A 20056-nucleotide genomic window follows, 5' to 3' on the forward strand; every position below is an offset into this window, starting at 1 on the left:
GTAGTTCTCTGCTGGACCAGAGATTAGCAGGTTATGTTGCCGGTCTGACCAGGTCGCCTGAAAGAAAACAAGTAAAGTTACTTGTTTAAAAATGTATGTGAGTTTAACAATCAAGAAAAATTCTATGTACTGTATGTTAAACACAAATCGAGTTAATTTCAAGCAAATACACATTACCCTATAATGAAAAGCACGCTTTCAACGAGTTGTTCTCCAATTATTTTCTTCCTTATGTTTATCCAGGCAGCAAAGCAGACGGCCGTTTCCCAGAATGCCTAGGTGCTGAAGGAGTGCCTTTGACTTTGAGCAGCTGACTCAAATTGTTTATTTATTTAATTATTTATTTTACGCCCTAAAGAGAGTCCAGTGAAAGGCAATATCAAGAATATAGCGTGTTTTTAATTTCTGCAATGCCTCTCTTTACATCGAATCCATTTGACCAAGATGTGGGTAAGTTGCCAGCTGTCATGCTCGTGCTTTTGTTTTCCCAGTCTGTGTCTGGTACTAGCTATCTAATGCTGCCTTTGTCGTTTTTACTTGCTTTGTACTCTAAAAAACTCAAGTCTTGTATATTTTTTTAGCAGCCTTATCGAAAAGCGTATAGCGTATAGACATTCATGGTGTATTTTGCATGTGTTAAATGGGTATCAGTGTTATTTCTAAACATACCAGTATTTATCAGTTACACTGTAACAGTTTTGTCCAAAGCAGGTTGTATAATAAAAAAGATACAATATATTATTTATGTATTGTTCGTGGAATTAATATTTATGAATATAGACTAGACATCTACTGTTGACCATGTCGCAGCACTACAGTAGGCTATGTTTATAATTGTGGCAACAAAGATTCCCTGTTATTAATGACGTCAATACAGTGTCCAGTAAGTTGTTGACATAGAACACATTTCGTTGCAATTAATCACTGGAACTAGTCCATAATTTAACTATGTCCATGGAAGCGAAGGGCTTTCAGACTGTAAGGTTAATACACAGTACAGTACAGTAAGGGTTCTGTGTGGGTGTTTGTGTCTATATATATATATATATATATATATATATATATATATATATATATATATATATATATATAATTAGTTAAATGTAGACCATGAAAATGTGACGAATTTCCATAATAAAACATACTAAATGTAGACCTAAAAATCCCCAAACATGTTGTACAATAAAACCCCCAAAATCACTGCATCTGCACTACTGGCATGCCGAAGACGTTGTAATGAGGACTGTTTTGTTTTAAGGATAACTTCATCACCACCAAAAAAAACAAAAAAAAACACATACACGCAGCCTTGCAATTAGTCAGATATTGATGACTTATCAGTGTAAGTAACTAACCACGTTCATGGAGTAGCCCTAGTTTATGTACAATGCAAAGCTAAAACCCAGTCATTTTAACCTCACACTTAGCATGATCTTTTCAATGCTTGGTAACAACCTAATTTATGTAAATATCTTTTTATAAAATTCCAGACCCTTCTGAGTTGGAAGGGTGAACTGTGATGGTATGAATAATATACACAACTGCTGTATGGCAAATAAAGATAAATGGGGCTTTAGAATTTAGAACTCTCCCAAGTAACCTCATGAGATCCAGTACAAAATTTAAATTAAAGACACTTTTGTAATAGCAATACATCTGGGAAATGTAACTGTTGTGTTCTGTAGAGATTATTGTTTCCACATAAGACCAGGACTGAAACAACACGTAGATTTTACTAGTTGACTTTTGTATGTGGTGTTCCTCCTCCAATATTAGTCTGAAAAAAAAAAATAGGGAGGGTATTTCAGCAGTATTTTAGGGTATTTTAGTGCTAAATTTAATGCTAGAAAGTACTTTTTTTTTTTTTACCCGGGGAAGGGAATTGATGCCTGGGTACATACACGCTGGTGTGGCGCTGTCTGCTTGGTGTTTAAAAAACAAAACGCTGGTGTGTCCAGGCCTTTAGGGTGCTAAAAGGCATGGTGCAAACATAGATGCAAAGTATAAAAAAATGTATACATTAATGATTGTGTTAGCTCTGTGTTTGCTTTCACTTTGTAACTTGTTACTCCTACGCACTCACCAGCTGTATAGTTGGCTCATCGATCTGAGTGCCTCTTGTGGCGACACGTTCTTGCAAACTTGAGCTGTAACAGTATTACATTGAAAGTCTGAAGTAGAGTATATAATCTGCGTTAATAACTTTGACCCTTTTCCAGGGTCCTACATAAACATCAGTGTGATTTCTACAGTAAGTAGTCATACTTTAATTTAATACAAGTTAAAGCTAGTTGGCCGTGTATTGCAGTGTTTTGTGGCAGACTGCAAGCACCAGTCAAAAAGGGAAGCTTCTCCAGATTTTCTATAGCAGCTCATGCTAATCTCCTAAGGAAGTGGTATGTCGGTTTGTGCTAATCTGTATTAATAAAAATGAATAAGAAACATCCAAAACTATTTCTGTATATAAATGTAATTTACAGACCAAAGTGGTTTTCCTTTTCAACATTACTCTTTTCCATTTAATAGGTCATTTCCATGTTTTTCCATTTCATATACCTATTACTTGATATTTTATATAGTAGACTTTTACTTTCAAGATACGCTGTTCAAGTAAATGCCAATACAGTATTTATTATTTGCATTTATTTTAATCAAGCAACAGTTAACAGAATTGAAAAAATATAAAGTGAAAGAAATACAACTTACTGTAGAAATCGCATGAATGTTTACAGAAAATTAAATAAAATGTTTGAAACTGCAGTTCTCCTAAGCACATTTTTTTAAATGTATTATTTATTTATTTATTAATGCACTTACGCATTCTCAAACCGCACAATGGGAAAGTGTCAGAATCTTGGAAGACTAAAAATAAATGTAAGGACTGGTTGGTTCCATGAATTTGTGTGCGTGTGTGTTTTTAATAAAATGCAAAAGAAAAAATGGAATGCATGAGAAAATTAAACAAAGTACAGCTCATGGCTTATCTTTTCTGTATTCAAACTTACTACCAATTAATACTGCTTCTTGTCTTCTGTCTTTCATTTAGACATTGCTTCACATTTATCTTCTGGCTCATTTGGAATTATGGTATCTATATAATCTGACTGTTTGTTTGTTTTTGTGCCTGAAATTAATTTTTCTGTTTCACCGCTTGTTTTCTGTGTAATAAATTATTGCAAAACCAAACAGTTTGCTTAAATATGTGGACTTTTCTTACTTTGAAATTTACTGTGTGCTAAGACAAGTTTTGTGGTTTTAAAATTCTAATATACATTATTTTGTAATTACTTTTCATAGACACAAGTAGTTTTTACTTGCACTTTTAAATATCTTTAAATTTGTATGTGAATCATTTGGGAATTAATGTATGCAGATGACATCGACAAAATAATGATGTGTAGATTTTCCAACTGTCGGCTGGAATGGGAGTTGAAATATACCGTCGTTAAGCATTAGCTGTTTATTCCTTTTTGGTGATAATATGGCTTGTTTGCTTATTTTGTATTAGTATGCTAAACTTTGCACTGGAGCAAATGCTGTTTTGGTTTTGAATAGTAAAGCCAATGTAAAAGACCTATTTATAGACATATATGCGGTAATTGTATAGAAAGCTATTTATTTTAAAATGCTCAGAGCCCTTGCAGCTAATGCGCTTTCCCCAAGATGGCCGACTTCCGGTTTTCGCATGCTGTCAAGACCGACACCTTGCACACCCCTGCCAATCCACGTAGCTCAGCCGACAGTTTCTACCAAGAGAGTGCCTTTAGACAGTGCCTAGACAATGTCAACAGGCGGTCGCGGTTCAACTGAAAAACCCTGCTGTTGAACCAAGCCTGTAGAGGGCGCATGTGCAGGAAACCCAAAGGGAGTCTAGGAAGTTGCTCCCATCATTCCCAGAAGTTTCTGGAATGTTACTACCGTGAGCGCTCCGTTGAGCTAATAAAAAAGCTCCAAACCAGTGGCTATTCCCTGCACTCTGCTGTCCAATAGAGTGGATAGCATGGACCTGGAGTCCAAACACACTCTTAGATAGGAGGCTATCTGAGAATGTGTGAACTGACTCTACACATGATTAACTGGAAGGCCCAACCATTAAAGGTGGCCGGTAACCAGTTCCGCGTGGACCTCTGCCTTTGCTGGAGACTGGGCACAAATGAGCACTGATTACCTCTGTCTCAGTGGGGCCAGGATAGATTCCATGGAGTTCGAGAAGGCACGGGGAGCTAGAGAGAGGCCAAATGGTAAGACACAGAACTCGTGCACTGTTCCCTGAAAAGCGAACTGCAGGTACTTCCTGTGCGCTGGTTTTTTGGGATGTGCTGGGATAAAACCCTGCATCCAACCGGAGGGGGTCTATGCACATAGCCTGTTTTTGCAGCAGAGCTGCTACCTCCTGAGACACCACCGCGGCATTCTGCAGGTCCGTGGCTGATGGTACATTCACGGCCCGAATGGGGAGGGGGACAATGCTTAAACTTGCGTGAGTAGCCGGTCTGAATGGTAGTACGTACCCGGATGTCCGAGGTGCACTACTTTCCAGGGTGTGTCGTCCAGTCTCCCTTGGCACAGAGCCCTAGGTTGAGGACGCAGTTATTATAAAGTTCTGTGTTTTATAGTTAAAACCCCTCTGTTGGGTATTCTTATTTCTTCTAGTTTAAATCATGTTTTACTTTGAATACATTAGATGCCTTCGATGTTTTCTTCGCTGTTACTGTTGATGTATTTATCTATACACCTCTATGTGTGGTTGCTGCTAATATGTCCTAACGACCTGTCGCTGTTATGAGTAATTGGAGGTCGAGTATTCGGGTATTCTAAACTTTTATTCTTGGTATATTCGAATATCTTATTTGAAATTCCCATCATTAGTCTTTAGGAGGTAAACACCCATTAGGTAATGGTTACATTTCGTACATGAAAGAGAACATCTGGCAGAATTTCCGGAGAACTGGATATAGCTGGTGTGTATTTACCTTTACTGAAAAAAGTATTCTGAAAAGCTATTCTGTATTCCACATTTTTTTTATTAGCTGTATAACAGTCTCCTGTCATATTACACACCTGTCGCCTCTGGTGTGAAAGATAGTGTCGCAGCGAAAGTACCATTTTATCCCAGGATAAATAGCATCATGTCCAGTGTATAGAGATCTTAACTCTCAGGACATAACTTCACATCCATGAAGCCAAGTCAGAACACATGGCAGAAATCCCTCTGGATCTCTTCCAAGTGTCATAACGAACTGACTTGTTAACGATACAGGTGTTGGGTTTAGGGATGGGCCGGGATCAAATGTCCGTGGTATGAAAACCATAACAAAAAATACCATGATAACCTTAATAGCACTGTATACAGTACATCATGCAACTTACTAAAAATGGAGAAATACTACTGTAAACTACTTGAATTACTGTAATTCACCAAAATAACACAAAAGAATCACACAGAACAAAACGCAGAAAAAAAGACTTCGCAATTAATGTTTTTTTTTTTTTTTTTTAAAGAATCAGAATTTTAAAACACACTAAAGTTGTACAATATATGCTCTACTGCCACAGTATGCGTTCTTTGTTTAGTTGAAGTTAAACAGAATTAGAAAGTGATCGGTCATATTGCTTAAAACACAAACATTTATTAATATACTTATTAGATCGAGACACTTTGTACACTTTACTGCTCTGGTCAATGCTTTGATCAGGATGATGTTTGCTCATTTCTTATTCTAGTCCCCTAATCAGGAATTCGAAGATTGTTTTAAACCTTCGAAGGTTCGTCAGATGCCATTCACACACTGTGTGTGTGTGTGTGTGTGTTTTTTCTATTAACAGAAATCTTTTGACAATGTGTGCATACTATAAGTCACACATTAAATGTCACTCGCATGCAAAATTCGATTTTTTTATTTGTATAATGCATATTACTTAAGCAAAAGTTGTTGTATTAAAATCCAACCAAATCTTTGTACGTAGCAACTCTATATGTGCCACTGCTGTGTATGGAGCAAGGTATATAATCCAAAGCACTGGGGGGTACCTATAGCGGTTGTAGTGCTTCAATAAAATATGTACTGAATACCTGGTGTACAAGACAGTGTAAGAGAACTACTATGGTAGGATATGTTTGAAACATACAAAATATACGCCAACACTAAATTTTAATTTTGAAAAAGCTGAGCACCCCTTGGCCCCTGTTAACCATAATTTCTTCATTCACCATCTCGACAGCAAAGCGATGGCATAAGCGGTACTGAAAGAAAAGTCTCAACCCCTCTGCTGTTTGGGATTTCTTTTTTGTTAAATGTCCAGACGACCAAAAAAAAAAGTTGTATGCAAACTGTGCAAGCGACTGTTGTTGTATCCTGGAGGCACATTCAATCTCTGGGGTCACTTTACAATCGTAAGTTCATATTGGTAGTAGTAGTAGTAAAATGTGACTGATAACCTGCATGGAATGGTGACTGTTAAATTAAGTTTGTTTTCCCTAAGTCCGCTGCAGTTAGTGCTGCTGCAATGCAAGCTTACACGCAAGCAGCATCAGCTTCATTTATTCCATTTATATGGCTTACCTGTAAACTAATAGGATTTTCAATTAAATATAAACAAGTAGCTATGGTGTTCCAAACCTTCGAAGGTCAAAATGTACCCTTCATTGCAGCCCTAAACTCTTCTGATGGGTTTCTGGATGTGATGTGCTTTGCAAACAGTGTTACATTCCTAAAGCTTTAACAATTAGACAGTAAAAAAAAACAAACAAAAAAAAACTAACATATCTAAATGTAACTGTAAACAGCCTCATCAAACCAGAATGTATGCTACAGTGTTTGAGCATTGCATTGATGTACCACAACACCAACTCTGGATGTATGAGGAATATTAAGAGGATGTCTGTGCATAATTGAATAGCGAGAACATGTATTAAGAAAAGAGTATTTCCAGAAATATGTTACAAAATCATATGCATTAGGCTATATGTTTAAGTTGTAAGGCATAAATGGGAGGGTTGTGTTGCCTTAATAAAATACTGGTTTTATCAGTGTTAATCCAATCGCAAACATCATAAAAGATATTTTTTTGTAAATGATGACTAAGTGTTATCCCTGAACTTCCCAAAATCTTTAGAATGGTGCAGGAAGATAAGCCTAAATCTTGAAGTAAGATGGCTACAAATAAAAATAAATGAAAAAAGATATTATAAATGGCGAATGTGCATTAATAGCTAGGATTTAAATAATGAGGATGTGAGGTGGTAAAGAAAAACAACTGCAAATGTTATTATTTTGGACATTTATGTTAAAGATTTTAATTTGTAGTCGATTTTTGCCATTACAGTTAGCGCAGTGCTAACGTGCAGATTTAATGTCAAAGCTTTCAGGAATAGTAACTTGTGGTTGACGGGGTCAGGCTGTGGTGATTTGGAGGAAGGGAAAAGGGAAGTGGTTTGACAAACACTTTGTACCTTTCACTTAATTTAGTCCTGAAATTGCTAAATAAAGTGCTGTACTTCCACCAAAGGCAGAACTTTTTGTATTTGTCAGGGCTCTATGTTTAGATTTTTAACTACTGGCCACTTGTGCCACTGAGCTAGTGTTTTTACTGGCCCGGATCAGTTGTATCTGGCCCAAAATCTATATATGTATTTTCATTGTGTTTTTTTATTTTCAATATGTTTCTAACTGTACGGTAACCGAAGAGAGCCCACGTCTCAAAAAAAACAAAAAAAAAACAAGGGGGGGGGGGGGGGGGGGCAAAGCGAAGATTTTTAATACATTATTTCTGCCATTTTAACATGCATACATTTGTGTGCTTGTCAGAAAATGAAAATACCGTATTCAAGATTTGAAAATGTATGTGTACAAATGACACAATTTTTCTTTTACAAGCAAACCCACAACCGAGCTGTTAACATATGGTCGCAACGTTACCTGAATTATAATAATCCTAATAAACACTATTCAAACAATAATCATAATAAAACAAAATAATAACTGTCCTTCTCAGAGCATTGTCGCTTGTAGCCTCTCCCAAGTCGGCGCCAATCTTGCTGGTCCTGGAAAGATTGTGAATGGCATTTCTGATGTGAACACATCAGATCCCAAATCAAAAGGATTTACAATTCGATCCTGTATCTAGGCATCCATAGGTGCATTTTGTGGATTGTTCGCTGCAGTCACAGCAGACAAACTCCTGCTACCTTGCGAACTGGATATGATGAGACTGGATATGATGTAAACCAAATGTTGAATTCCCAACACAAAAAGCTGTTTTTTCTGGCAAACTGACTGCAAACAAGGTGTATTTTTTTCACTGTCATAATAAAGCCAGATGAAGTCTCCACTAAATGGTCTTCATTTTTTTTCAGAATTTCTTTCTTAATCATTATTCATTTCAGTGCTTCAGAAGCCATGTGCACTATACTATACTACTAGTTCAAAAATGTAACCGGCCCAGTCGGTCCTGTGGTGCTTCATAACTACAGGCCAAACCGAGATCTCTACTGGCCCTGGGCCGCCGGGCCATGGTTAATATCAAACTCTTGTTTCTTTGTCTAACCCCTGTCTGTCTGGTTTGCGTCTATTTACTGTAACTTTGTATTCAACAGAGAAAGCAACCAGTGAGATGAACACAGCTGAGGACTGGGGACTTATACTGGATATCTGTGACAAAGTAGGGCAGTCTCGCACAGGGTGAGTCAAAAAGAGCGTAATGTGTAAATGGTGCCGTTTATTTCAAATACTTATTTTTAAATAAACTGTAAAGCAGCTTCCAACATTCTGTATTCCATTATACACTGATGTAAGTTGAGTACATTTCTCATTATTTAGGTTTCATAATGCTGATATGAAATAATGAATTTTATTGTTCACTCAGCTATTTATCCTGCTTGAGTGGAGATGCAGTAGGAGTTATTCTCAAGGGTCTCTAGTCTCAAGTATTGAGGTCATGCTTGGCTTGACAGTCTTTCCTGTTTTCGATATCTACAGTATCTTATTTTTAGCATTCCACTTCTTACCAAAGCCAGCCTATCTAAACCAATTTACAGAGCAATTTTGGGCAAAGCAAAACCTGATTTAAAGGAGACAGAGCTGTAAAATAATTCTAGTAAATCTTACATTCTACATTATCTTTACATTCATTGCAAGTCTCACAGATCTTTCTTTTCCACAGACGTAAGTGACATTTTCTTTCTAGTTGCTATCTTCTGCACAGATGCTACAGGCTACTTTTAATATCTGTGTCAGGTAGCACTGTACTTTGTGTTGCTGGAAACTGCTACAACTGTACATATGGAACCACATTTCTCCATATGAGAAGGATGGGATAACTAACACTGTCCCACAGATGTATAAAGTGACAATGCTAGGTACAGTGTAACCACCCTGTAGTCCTAAACCTGGAGCTCAAAAGAGCGCTACAGCATTTTCTAAAATTAGCTCTTACATTTTCAAAACTAGATATACGAGGTACAGATTTTAAACCCAAGACACAGCCAAATATAGACCAGTGCATTGAAACCTGAACCACTGAGATTACTGTATTCATTTTAAAATAGATTAGATTAGATATTATATTGAACCACTGCTACACCTAATGATTGGAGGAGTAGAATTCACAGAGATTACTGCATTAATTTTAAAATAGATTTGAGTATATATTATATTGCTTAAATTCATAGATTTGTCTTCATATACACATGGCATGACTGTTTTCGGTCTAGGTTTGTCATAGTTTTACAAAAGTTTTTTTACTATTGCAGTATAGACTAGAAAACAAATTCCTGTTTATAGAGACTTCACCGATTTTAATTTATATTACCAATCATTTCAGCATACATGCAGTTAATATTTATAAAATTAACATAATCTAATCTTTTGGTTATCAAAAAATACAATTTCTGTCTACAATGTGTTCCATGTGCTGTACTATTATATTTGGGGTCACAAAGTATGTTTTCAAGGGTTATTTAGGTTTACAGTTATGTTTATTTTTTTTAATCTTATTCACATACCACGTTTTATTTAACATTGAAAAGATTATTTTAATGTTGTTTTCAGTATAATTTAGTATTTCATAAATGTAATTATTATTAACCTTTATTTCCATTAGGCCCAGAGAAAGCCTAAGGTCCATTATGAGACGTGTGAACCACAAGGATCCTCATGTAGCTATGCAAGCACTGACAGTAAGTCATTCCAAAGATAGTCCAGCCATTACATCTAAGCGCTTGCTTTTGAGTCTATCATTAATGATGCCCTACAGCAATATGAGGCACGCATACTGAAGCCTGAAGTGGTTTCTTTCATTTCTATATTTCTTTGTAAAAGCAAGCTGTGTGAATGCAAGGTTATGCTGACCACTATGGCCTACCAGAAAATGGAAGCTGTACACAAAATTGTACCAGGGTACAAAAATACACTGATCAGTTGAATCTAGCATTATAAAAGTAAAGTATAGAAGCACCTTTTTCAAAATGGTGTAGCAGACATAATTATGCCAGTGACTTTAATGGCAGCCTCATTGTTTTACCCATTGTTTTCTACCCTAATTCAAATGCCCAATTAGAATGTTCCCTCACCACTGCAACCCACTTACCCATCATTAATGGATGTTACCAAGCTACTGAAACCTGGAGGAAAGGGAACAGGTCTGGAAGTCTCTGCATGGCCTTGTTGATCATCTGAAATATAGCATTCACAGTTATTTTCCTCCCTAGCCCAGCAAAGGGGTCATTTCACACCAAATAGACATAGTTTCCACCTCCCTGTCTCAGCTTATTTACTGGAGGTCCTGGAAGTGTTTTATGAAATCCCAAAATATTACAGAAACTCATCTGAAATATGGGCCTATAATTGGGTGGGACATGTTTAAGAGATCAGATCTTGAAACTGTTCTTCAAACTCGTTATACATACACACACACACACACACACACACACAGCTGTCTACATTTTAACTATTGCAGTAAGTAATTCATAATTAACTTGTGAGCAGCCCTGAGCCACTGTTCTTGCCTCCAAATGGTTTGATTATCTGGTTACTATGGTATAGGCCCTTGAAGTGGACATCAGGCCAGAAATAGCATCCCTTCAGCACTGAGCTAAAAGGATATTTGATTTGTATAATGTATCCTTCTCCCTAAATGTGGCTCACTTTGTGTACACTCAGATATGATGTTTAGCCATGTATATTTAAATTAAAATATATTTCTAATTCTGACTTCTCTTTTCTTGCTTTTAGAGACACATACTTTTAAAAATACACTCCAGCGACTCTCACACACTGTTAGAGATGTTGGCTTTCACAATGATATTCAGATCAATTAGATCAACCCCCTAGTGTGGTAAAAATGTCAGTATCATATCCCAGGTAGCTGTCTTATTTCATACCAGTATGATAATCTTTTCGGTCTAAAGAGAAATATTCCAACAGTCCATGTGATTGTTTTAGTTACTACCGGTATGTCTTTTATTCTTATACAGTATTAGAGTATGCTGTGACTTCTACATCTTTCTCACTATGGCATTTATTTGAAAACACAATCAAGATTGTTCAGATGTCTGTTGAAGTTTACTTTTTTTTTTTAATCTTTTCTTTTAAGCTTCTAGGAGCATCTGTATCAAACTGTGGCAAAATTTTTCATCTAGAAGTTTGTTCGAGAGATTTTGCCAGTGAAGTTAGCAATGTTTTAAATAAGGTAGGTGAGTCCGTTTTTAATATGGGGTAAGAATTAAATACAGAATGCTATTTTTCATTGTGAATTCAATTATGAAGCAATTCAACAAAGTTTTCTGATTTACAGACTTCATATAAACTCTTCTAGACGTCGCCATTGTCCCTCACCTCCAACCAAATGTGTCTCCCTTTGTGCAGGCATTAAACTGTTTGATTTCCTGAAATAACACATATATTGTTATACACAGATGTATTTGATTTCTTTATAGTGTACTGTATTTAAGCGACATCTTTTTCTACATACCTTGAGCTATTACAGGCTATATGTTAGGAAGTGCTCATCCAAATTTGATAAAAATTGAATGGAACTTGGTTGGAAGGACTCCTTTATGAAAGGTGAATAAGGGACAATGGACTGAGCTGTGCAATAGAGAATACTTGTGAGTGTTAAAACAACTATATTCCTTCTACTTTCAGGGTCATCCGAGGGTCTGTGAAAAATTAAAAGCCCTAATGGTAGAATGGGCAGAAGACTTCAAGAATGACCCACAGCTTAGTCTGATATCAGCGATGATAAAAAACCTGAAGGAGCAAGGAGTATCATTTCCAACTGCAGGCTCTCAGGTGTGTATACACAAAATAGGAGGCACTTTTTTACACAGAGAATTGTGAGGGTATGGAACCAACTCCCCAGTAATGTTGTTGAAGCTGACACCCTGGGATCCTTCAAGAAGCTGCTTGATGAAATTCTGGGATCAATAAGTTACTAACAACCAAATGAGCAAGATGGGCTGAATGGCCTCCTCTCGTTTGTAAACTTTCTTTTGTTCTTAACATATAGAACCACTTTGCTTTCTAAAAGCTCAATTGAAATGAAGGTTACATTTTCACATCACCTAAAATCATACTGCTTGTATAATTGGAGTATTTAAATCGTATTTAATTTACTACAGCATATTAATTACTACGATTCAATGGCAGATTAAAACATAAATATGAAAAAAAATACTTTTTGTTTATTACCAGTTGCTTGCTGTTATGTATTCGTAACACTCCCCAGGAATGGTATCTGCAACTCACTGTTGGTTTAAGAAAAACAGAAAGAATGCATAAAGTGTGAGATGCTGAAATCTATATTTTTAGTGCAGTTAATTTTAAGCACTGATCGTTTATTTTGAAATACTTTTATCTGAGCTAGGCAGCAGACCAGGCAAAAGCAAGCCCTGCTTTAGTAGCTAAGGACCCCACAACAGCAGCAACTAAAAAGGAAGAGGAGGACCTGGCAAAAGGCAAGTTTAATTGTTGCAGCTATTGAACGATCATACTCTGGACTCTAGAGTAACATGTGAGACACCACCAACCAAATCAAAAACAAACACCTGTATGAATTAGTTTTTATATGTGTGTTGGTTTGGCTACACCTTTTAATCTTAGTGATATGGAATTCCATTTTTAAACATAGACCTGTATTGCAGTAATAAAAGTAAAATAGATAAAACAGCACGGAATGTTTTATTATTATTATATTATTATTATTATTATTATTATTATTATTTATTATTATTATTATTATTATTATTATTGATGATTTAAAAAAAACAAAAAAAAAAAACATAAACAGTCTAGATATCATGTGCTGGTTTTACTCCACCAATAATGCTTTTTCAAAAGGCCTACTGCCTACATTATATATAAACAATAGGGAAACCAGTGTGAGAGAATCACATTTTTATATAGATAGATAGATCAGTGTCTCCGTGCCAGTCATGAGGTGTAACCTTTCTTTATATCCAGCTATCGAGTTATCATTAAAAGAACAAAGGCCACAGCAGCAGGGCCTCATCAGTCTGTATCCTAGTGCCTCGAGCCTTGTAACAAACCTGAAATCCGAGGGCCGAAAAGTGCGAGCGATTTACGACTTTGAAGCTGCTGAAGACAATGAGCTGACATTTAAAGCGGGGGAAATCATCACAGTTCTTGACGACAGGTAAATCGGGAGAGCGTATTGCTCTGTTCAGATGCTAGCTGCTGTCCTGTGAGAGGGTACACATGAAGTTATTCAGTTGTTTCTCTAAAGAAGTCTTATTGTATTAAGGTACAGTATGTCCCCTGAAGAAAGGCTAGCAACTAGATTCTTATGATTAATTGTAATGTAACGCATATTGTATTAATCTCTGTAACTTTAAACATGTTTGCAGAGCCCTTTTTCCCATCTAAGAAGTTCAATACAAAGCGAGGGCAGTGCTGCTGCAAAACTAGTTCAGTATCGCTTGTCTTACACTTAATCATCTACAGTATAAATAGTCCAATATCTGAGGTTTTCATTAATACAAATTGCAGTTATGCCCTTGCTTAATGTGCTTAATCAGTTTTTATCCCCTGCAGGGGATGCATAATGTACATGCATAGCATACAGCACACAGTCTATGTATTAGGAAAAGGCACTGAAATTATATAAATGTTTTGTAAGGCAAACCAACAGATCAAGTTATTTATTGCACTTATATAGCGCTTTTTATACAAAAGTATCGCAAAACACTGTACAGTACATAGCAGAAAAAAGGACAAACTGCAATACATTTGAATAGCATGTCACACATACAACTGTCACAGTCAGACCATTTTAAATAACAGTTTTAAATAACAGTATACACATAATAACACAAGCAGCAATTTTAAAGTTACATTAAAACCCACTAAGATAAGAAAGCCATTTTATAAAAGTGCGTTTTTAATCTTGCCTTGAAAACTGTAACAGTTCCAACTTCCCTGACAAACGAAGGCAGAGCATTACATAATTTCGGAGCTACAAGAAAAAGCCCTTCCTCCTGTGTTGCCTTTGTTGACCCTAGGAATAACCAGCAGATCTCAGAGTGCGGTTTGGAAGATATGGGGTCAGTAACCCCTAGGTGCTAATCTATTCAGGGCCTTGTAAGTTAACAGCAAAATCTTAAAATCAATTCTATACTGCACAGGGAGCCAGTGTAAGGATGCCAAAACAGTAATATGTTCACTTTCCCTGGTTTTAGTCAGAATTCTAGCGGCGGTATTCTGAACAAGCTGCAAGCGAGATACCACACATTTTGAGACACCAGAAAAAAAGTGCATTGCAATAATCAATTCTAGAGGATCAGTGTTGAATATCAATAATTGTCAACCTTTGTATGGCAGCATATCTGATGGTGGTAGTTTTATCTGTAAATATTTATTAAGAGATGGAAGCGAGTTATACTTTGTGACGAAGAGGGGCACAGGTATATTCTAGGAACAATACAGGTACAAACAAGTGGTGATAAAGTATACAGCTGAAATGTAGTTAAAAACACATATAAAGAAATGGCATACTGATCATTTGTTTTATCGTAATCATGTTGAACTTTAACCATCATTGAGAATGCAGACAGTCCAAAATCAGACACCACTGTAGAAGAATAATTCCTAGTTATTTCATTTGTCTCCGCTATGGATCTCACAATAGCTTTGAATTTGTCCAACAGTGACCCAAACTGGTGGAAGGGTGAAACATATCAAGCAATCGGTTTATTTCCTTCAAACTTTGTGACTGCAGACCTTACTGCAGAGCCTCACATAAGTAAGTAATGTCTCTTTTGATATGAGTTGCATCTATCTCATACAGTATATTGTGGATTCTAAGTGATTTATTACCATTTTGTTTTCTAGTCAAAACAGAGAAGAAAACGGTGCAGTTTAGTGATGAGGTCCAAATAGAGACATTGGAACCTGAACCAGAGCCAGTGTATATTGATGAAGTAAGTGTCCATGTTCTGGTGAGTTTCAGTGGCTTCCCCAGAAGAGTGTGTGGATGTATGCTGTGTTGTGTGTTTTTTTTTTTTGTTTGTTTGTTTTTTTTAAATGGTCCCACCCAGTTTTTGTAATCCTGCAATGGACAATTGTGTTTCAAAGTTTTGTCCTAGCTGATAGAGCTGGCCCAGCCCCTGCTTATGATTTACTATAATGTGGCAATCGATACTATCTTTTAACCATATTTTTGTAAATTGACTGTAAAACCTATATAGCTTCACCATGAACAGTGTGCATCATAAAAATAAAAAATAAACAAATATTGGAAAATGTCACAATTTACTTGAAACATTTTGATTTTGATGTCTTTAATATTTTGGCTTATTTAGGATAAAATAGACCAATTACAACAAATGTTACAAAGTGCCGACCCTACGGATGGTCAGCCAGAATCCCCCGAACTACTGCATCTTGAGGGTAGGCTGATCTCGCTGTCTTGCATTTATATTGCATTTATTTATATATAATAAGCAAACTCTTGGTACATCGACCAATGGGGTTATCTTTTAAAATGCTGTTTTTAATATTGACTTTAATTCATTCATTGCTAATTTTGTATATGCTTGTAGGTGCCTGCCATCAAATGGAACCTATGATTGATCAGAAGCTTGAAGACATTGATAGGTATGTTTCTTTTTGGCAGTTATTTTCCCTCATTAGAATAGCTTGGCATTCCAGCATATTCTGTACTGTACAAACAGAGCTTTTCCATGACTCTCAATTTTAAATCGTCACAAATAAAAAGGGAACATTACTATGTGCAAAAAACAATGATTTACTATGACTCTTTCAACGCTGTTTCTACTTTTTGCATGTTGTATTTATAAACAATAAATACCTTTCTGAGATTGCATTTTTTTAAAAAATGCTGCTGTTGACATCTGAAAAATACACTGACAGAACAATTTGCATGGGGCCTCCTGTACGACAAGGAGGGACTGACTAAGAACTCCCACTAAATGTCTTTGTAAGCTGTGGTTGCCTGAGACTTCAATAAACCCAATAAATAATATTGCTTTCAGGAAACACTCTGAACTGTCAGAACTGAACGTAAAGGTGATGGAGGCCCTTTCACTATATGCAAAACTGATGAATGAAGACCCTGTGTATGCCATGTATGCCAAACTGCCAAGCCAACAATATTATATGCAACAGCCTGCTTCTGCCATTTCACAGGTATGACACATAACTATTTTAGTTCATTCTATTGTTAATAAAACAGTTGTTGTTGTTTTTATGATTATTTTTCAATGACAAACATCACCAGCAAAATGAATGACAAGTGTTATATTAGAACAAATCATTTAATGAATAATATAGGATTATGAGATGGAAGTGCATTATTTCGTTTTCTTATTTGAATTTTACAGACTTAACCAGTGTCGTTGTTTAGAAACACTATAATTGTGAATTATGATCGAACGCCACTGATAACATTAAGCTTTTAGCTTTCAGTGATGCAGAGCTGTTCATGTAGTGCCACTGGGCTCCCCCATGTGGTAAAATCACAATGTACACCCACACTAAAGTATGAACAATTGAAACACTTTATTTTCTTTTTAAATGTAAAATGTTTGTATTAAACTGGGGTAATTTGTAAGTCTGGTCCGTGGATGTGTTTTACATCTATATTAAATGCCATAACCCGATCAATCAAGGAATAATCAAATTTATAATTATTATTATTATTTATTTCTTAGCAGACGCCCTTATCCAGGGCGACTTACAATCGTAAGCAAAAACATTTCAAGCGTTACAATACAAGTAATACAATAAGAGCAAGAAATACAATAACTTTTGTTCAAGCAAAGTACAAGTTTGACAAACCACAATTCAATAATACAGCAGGTAATAGTGATAGTTACATCAGGATATGATTAAATAGTGATAGTTACATCAGGATGTGATTAAATACAAAGTACTACAGGTTAAAAACTTGGCAGATTACAGTATTCTATAACAAGTGAATGTTTAGCAAGAAAAATAACTAAATTATAGAAATGTGTTTAAAAGTTTGTATGTTTTTATCATTTTCTGTCTGTATCAAAACCTCACTGGCCATTGATAACTGCAAAAAGGTTGCGCTGCTCTGGTGTGAATGTTTTGCATGTATTTAGAAGTCCTTTTTGATCTTTTACAATGGTTTCACCACTAGGTTTACCCTGGACAAGCACAGAGCAGCGCATATATAGTAAATGGTGGTGCTCAAACGGGACCAGTACAGGGCTACAGTATTCCACAAGAACAGCACCCTTCCTTGAACCAAGGAGCACTTCCACCAAACGCAGGAGCTACCCTGACCAGCCAGCCGGCTCCAAGCGCCTACACAAAGTAATTCAACTAACTTTAGATACAAAGATGTTTTGGCGATAAGGCTTTTTGTTTGAAAGCGAACTAGGGTATTATATAACCACTTAGCTTTTTATCAAAATCTGAGGTAGTTTACAAGTGGAAATGTTTGAACTAACATAAAAACTGATTTGGGTCTTTTGTCATCCCCCCCCCCCCCCCAGCAGCACTATGGTAAATTCAGGACCAGGAAGCACATATATGAACCAGCCTCCTGTCTACAGCCCACCTGCTCATGCTACTGCTAGTGTTGACGTGTGTGCATACCAGAATACTGCCACCAATGTGTCCCAGATGCCAAACTACACTGTTGCCTCCACAAGCCTTCCCCAGCAAACAGACAGCCAACAGCAATCTCATTACTCTCAAAAGGTACTGCTATAGGACCTCAGACTTTGAGCATTCCTTATCTAGCTCAACCTCTGCTAGACCTTACTTTTAATTTAATTTGCGGTAGTCATGGTCCTCCATTCTCTACACATTGGGACAAAGGGTTAACAACAACTCTACCACATTACAATGACTGTTTAGAACTTTATTTTTTACAGGATTTTTTTGCAGAGAGCAATGATTGTTTTGTTCTCTGTAACATTCTTGTTACTATGATTACTATTTATGCTGGGTGCAGCTGGCTAAACTGTGAAAGTTTGAACATTGTGTTGCATAAATTGTACATATATTGGGGATGCGATTTTCATTAGGAGTCATTTTGGCTCGCAATAGTGATCATGTTAGCATCTCTAAGTCAGTGTTAATTGATTAATTTGCAGCATAAAAATGTATGAAGAGCTAGGTATTATGTTTTTGTAGTGTATTTTAATAAGTGTGTGTGTATGTATATGTGTATATATATATATATATATATATATATATATATATATATATATATATATATATATATATATACGCTGCGGTATAAACAATATGTTTTATTTGTGTCTACATAATCCAATTATTCTTTTAAACTATGCTGTATTTTATGTATAATCTTCCTTGTGAAACTGGATGTTTGTCATAACGCTACAGGAAGACCCATGCTTTAATGTAGAAACTTGAGTAAATCCGAAAATGAAATATTTAACTTCTAATGAGCACTAATATAGAAATATCTTGTCATTGGATTAAGGCTGGGATATAAGTTTACATATTTAGATTTGTGTTTTTAAATATCTAACTTCGGGCCAGGGAATTATTGTACATTGTGTTCAGCTTTTTTTTTTTTTTTTCTTTGAGAGCTTTGTCGGCCTTTGCTGTGTAGTTGTAAAACTAGACTTCTACATAAGCAAGGGAATCATTATACCATCCATAATATTATACTCATCCATAAGACGGTTAAAACAACAAAAGGAAAGATGCTTTGAAGGGAACTGACAAAAGGTAATTAAACCACAGTATATGACATTAAATGTAATACAATGTGGTTTTCCTATTGATACATTACTAAACACATACTGCTTTAGAGAACCATTTAATCTTGACCATGAGTGCATAATTCCTTTTGACAAATGGGAGTACCGTTACGAATTTCTGTATTTTAATTGTATATTTGGTGTATATGTATATTTAAGTAACATGTGTTATGGTGCTTCATATGATCAAAGACCATAATGATGTTGTTTTTGTTTGTAATGTACTGATCAAGTGAAACGTTATTGTCGATGCTAGTTAAACTTATATCTCAGCCTTTTAGCATGACTTGTGTAGGTACTAAAGCAGAATTATGACTTGACTTTTGACCAAGGATACTGGGAAGTAAGAATGTCCTTTTAAGATGTGTACCTGAAAATGTACTAAAACTCAACAAAACTGTTTGACAAGTAATGCTGCTTTTTAGGTTTGACATTTAGGTTTTTATGTTTTGTTTGTCAAGGACAATATTTTCTATATACTTTATATTACTGTCTAGTGTTTTTACAGCATACTGGCCATGTATCTCCCAACCCCCTGAAATTTTCCTGCCCAGTAATATGAATATTTCACATATATAAACTCCCTTCTGAGCTTAAATATCACGCATAAAAATTGTCATTGTTTGAGAGGTCACAATGACTTACCAGGTATACACATTGACAGTAAACAATTCCATGTGGAAACTCAATTTATCTTGTATATTATACACTGTAGAAGGGAAGATTGATTGGTAACACACTGACAGCAGGTACTGACAGTTGTTTGTGAAATGAATTGTTACAATATATAATAAATAAAAATACAACACT

The 20056-nt window shown here is 35.9% G+C and overlaps 2 protein-coding genes across 4 annotated transcripts in view; one reads left to right on the top strand and one right to left on the bottom strand.

Annotated features, from left to right (window-relative positions):
- LOC117399327 (very-long-chain (3R)-3-hydroxyacyl-CoA dehydratase 1-like) overlaps positions 1-256 on the bottom strand; it is a 14995-nt gene extending 14739 nt beyond the window's left edge. The window contains exon 1 of the mRNA XM_059023134.1: positions 178-256. The gene's annotated coding sequence lies outside the window, so the exon portion shown is untranslated. The remainder of the gene's footprint in view (positions 1-177) is intronic.
- The window catches only part of LOC117399444 (signal transducing adapter molecule 1-like), a 19525-nt gene extending 826 nt beyond the window's left edge, over positions 1-18699 (top strand). Inside the window, exons 1-14 of one of the 3 annotated variants that reach the window (XM_033998600.3) lie at positions 277-450; positions 8597-8681; positions 10102-10177; positions 11593-11688; positions 12144-12290; positions 12865-12955; positions 13461-13653; positions 15164-15258; positions 15348-15436; positions 15818-15905; positions 16058-16112; positions 16511-16664; positions 17644-17819; positions 18002-18699. In XM_033998600.3, the coding sequence (XP_033854491.3) occupies positions 411-450; positions 8597-8681; positions 10102-10177; positions 11593-11688; positions 12144-12290; positions 12865-12955; positions 13461-13653; positions 15164-15258; positions 15348-15436; positions 15818-15905; positions 16058-16112; positions 16511-16664; positions 17644-17819; positions 18002-18221 (1605 nt within the window). In that variant the 5' untranslated portion in view covers positions 277-410 and the 3' untranslated portion in view covers positions 18222-18699. Of the gene's footprint in view, positions 1-276; positions 451-8596; positions 8682-10101; positions 10178-11592; positions 11689-12143; positions 12291-12864; positions 12956-13460; positions 13654-15163; positions 15259-15347; positions 15437-15817; positions 15906-16057; positions 16113-16510; positions 16665-17643; positions 17820-18001 lie in introns of those variants that run through there. The other 2 variants (XM_033998601.3, XM_059023133.1) reach the window with 2 other exon arrangements.
- The last annotated feature ends 1357 nt before the right edge of the window (positions 18700-20056 follow it).

Source organism: Acipenser ruthenus, chromosome 4 (genome assembly GCF_902713425.1).
Source record: "Acipenser ruthenus chromosome 4, fAciRut3.2 maternal haplotype, whole genome shotgun sequence".
Lineage (NCBI taxonomy): Eukaryota > Metazoa > Chordata > Actinopteri > Acipenseriformes > Acipenseridae > Acipenser > Acipenser ruthenus.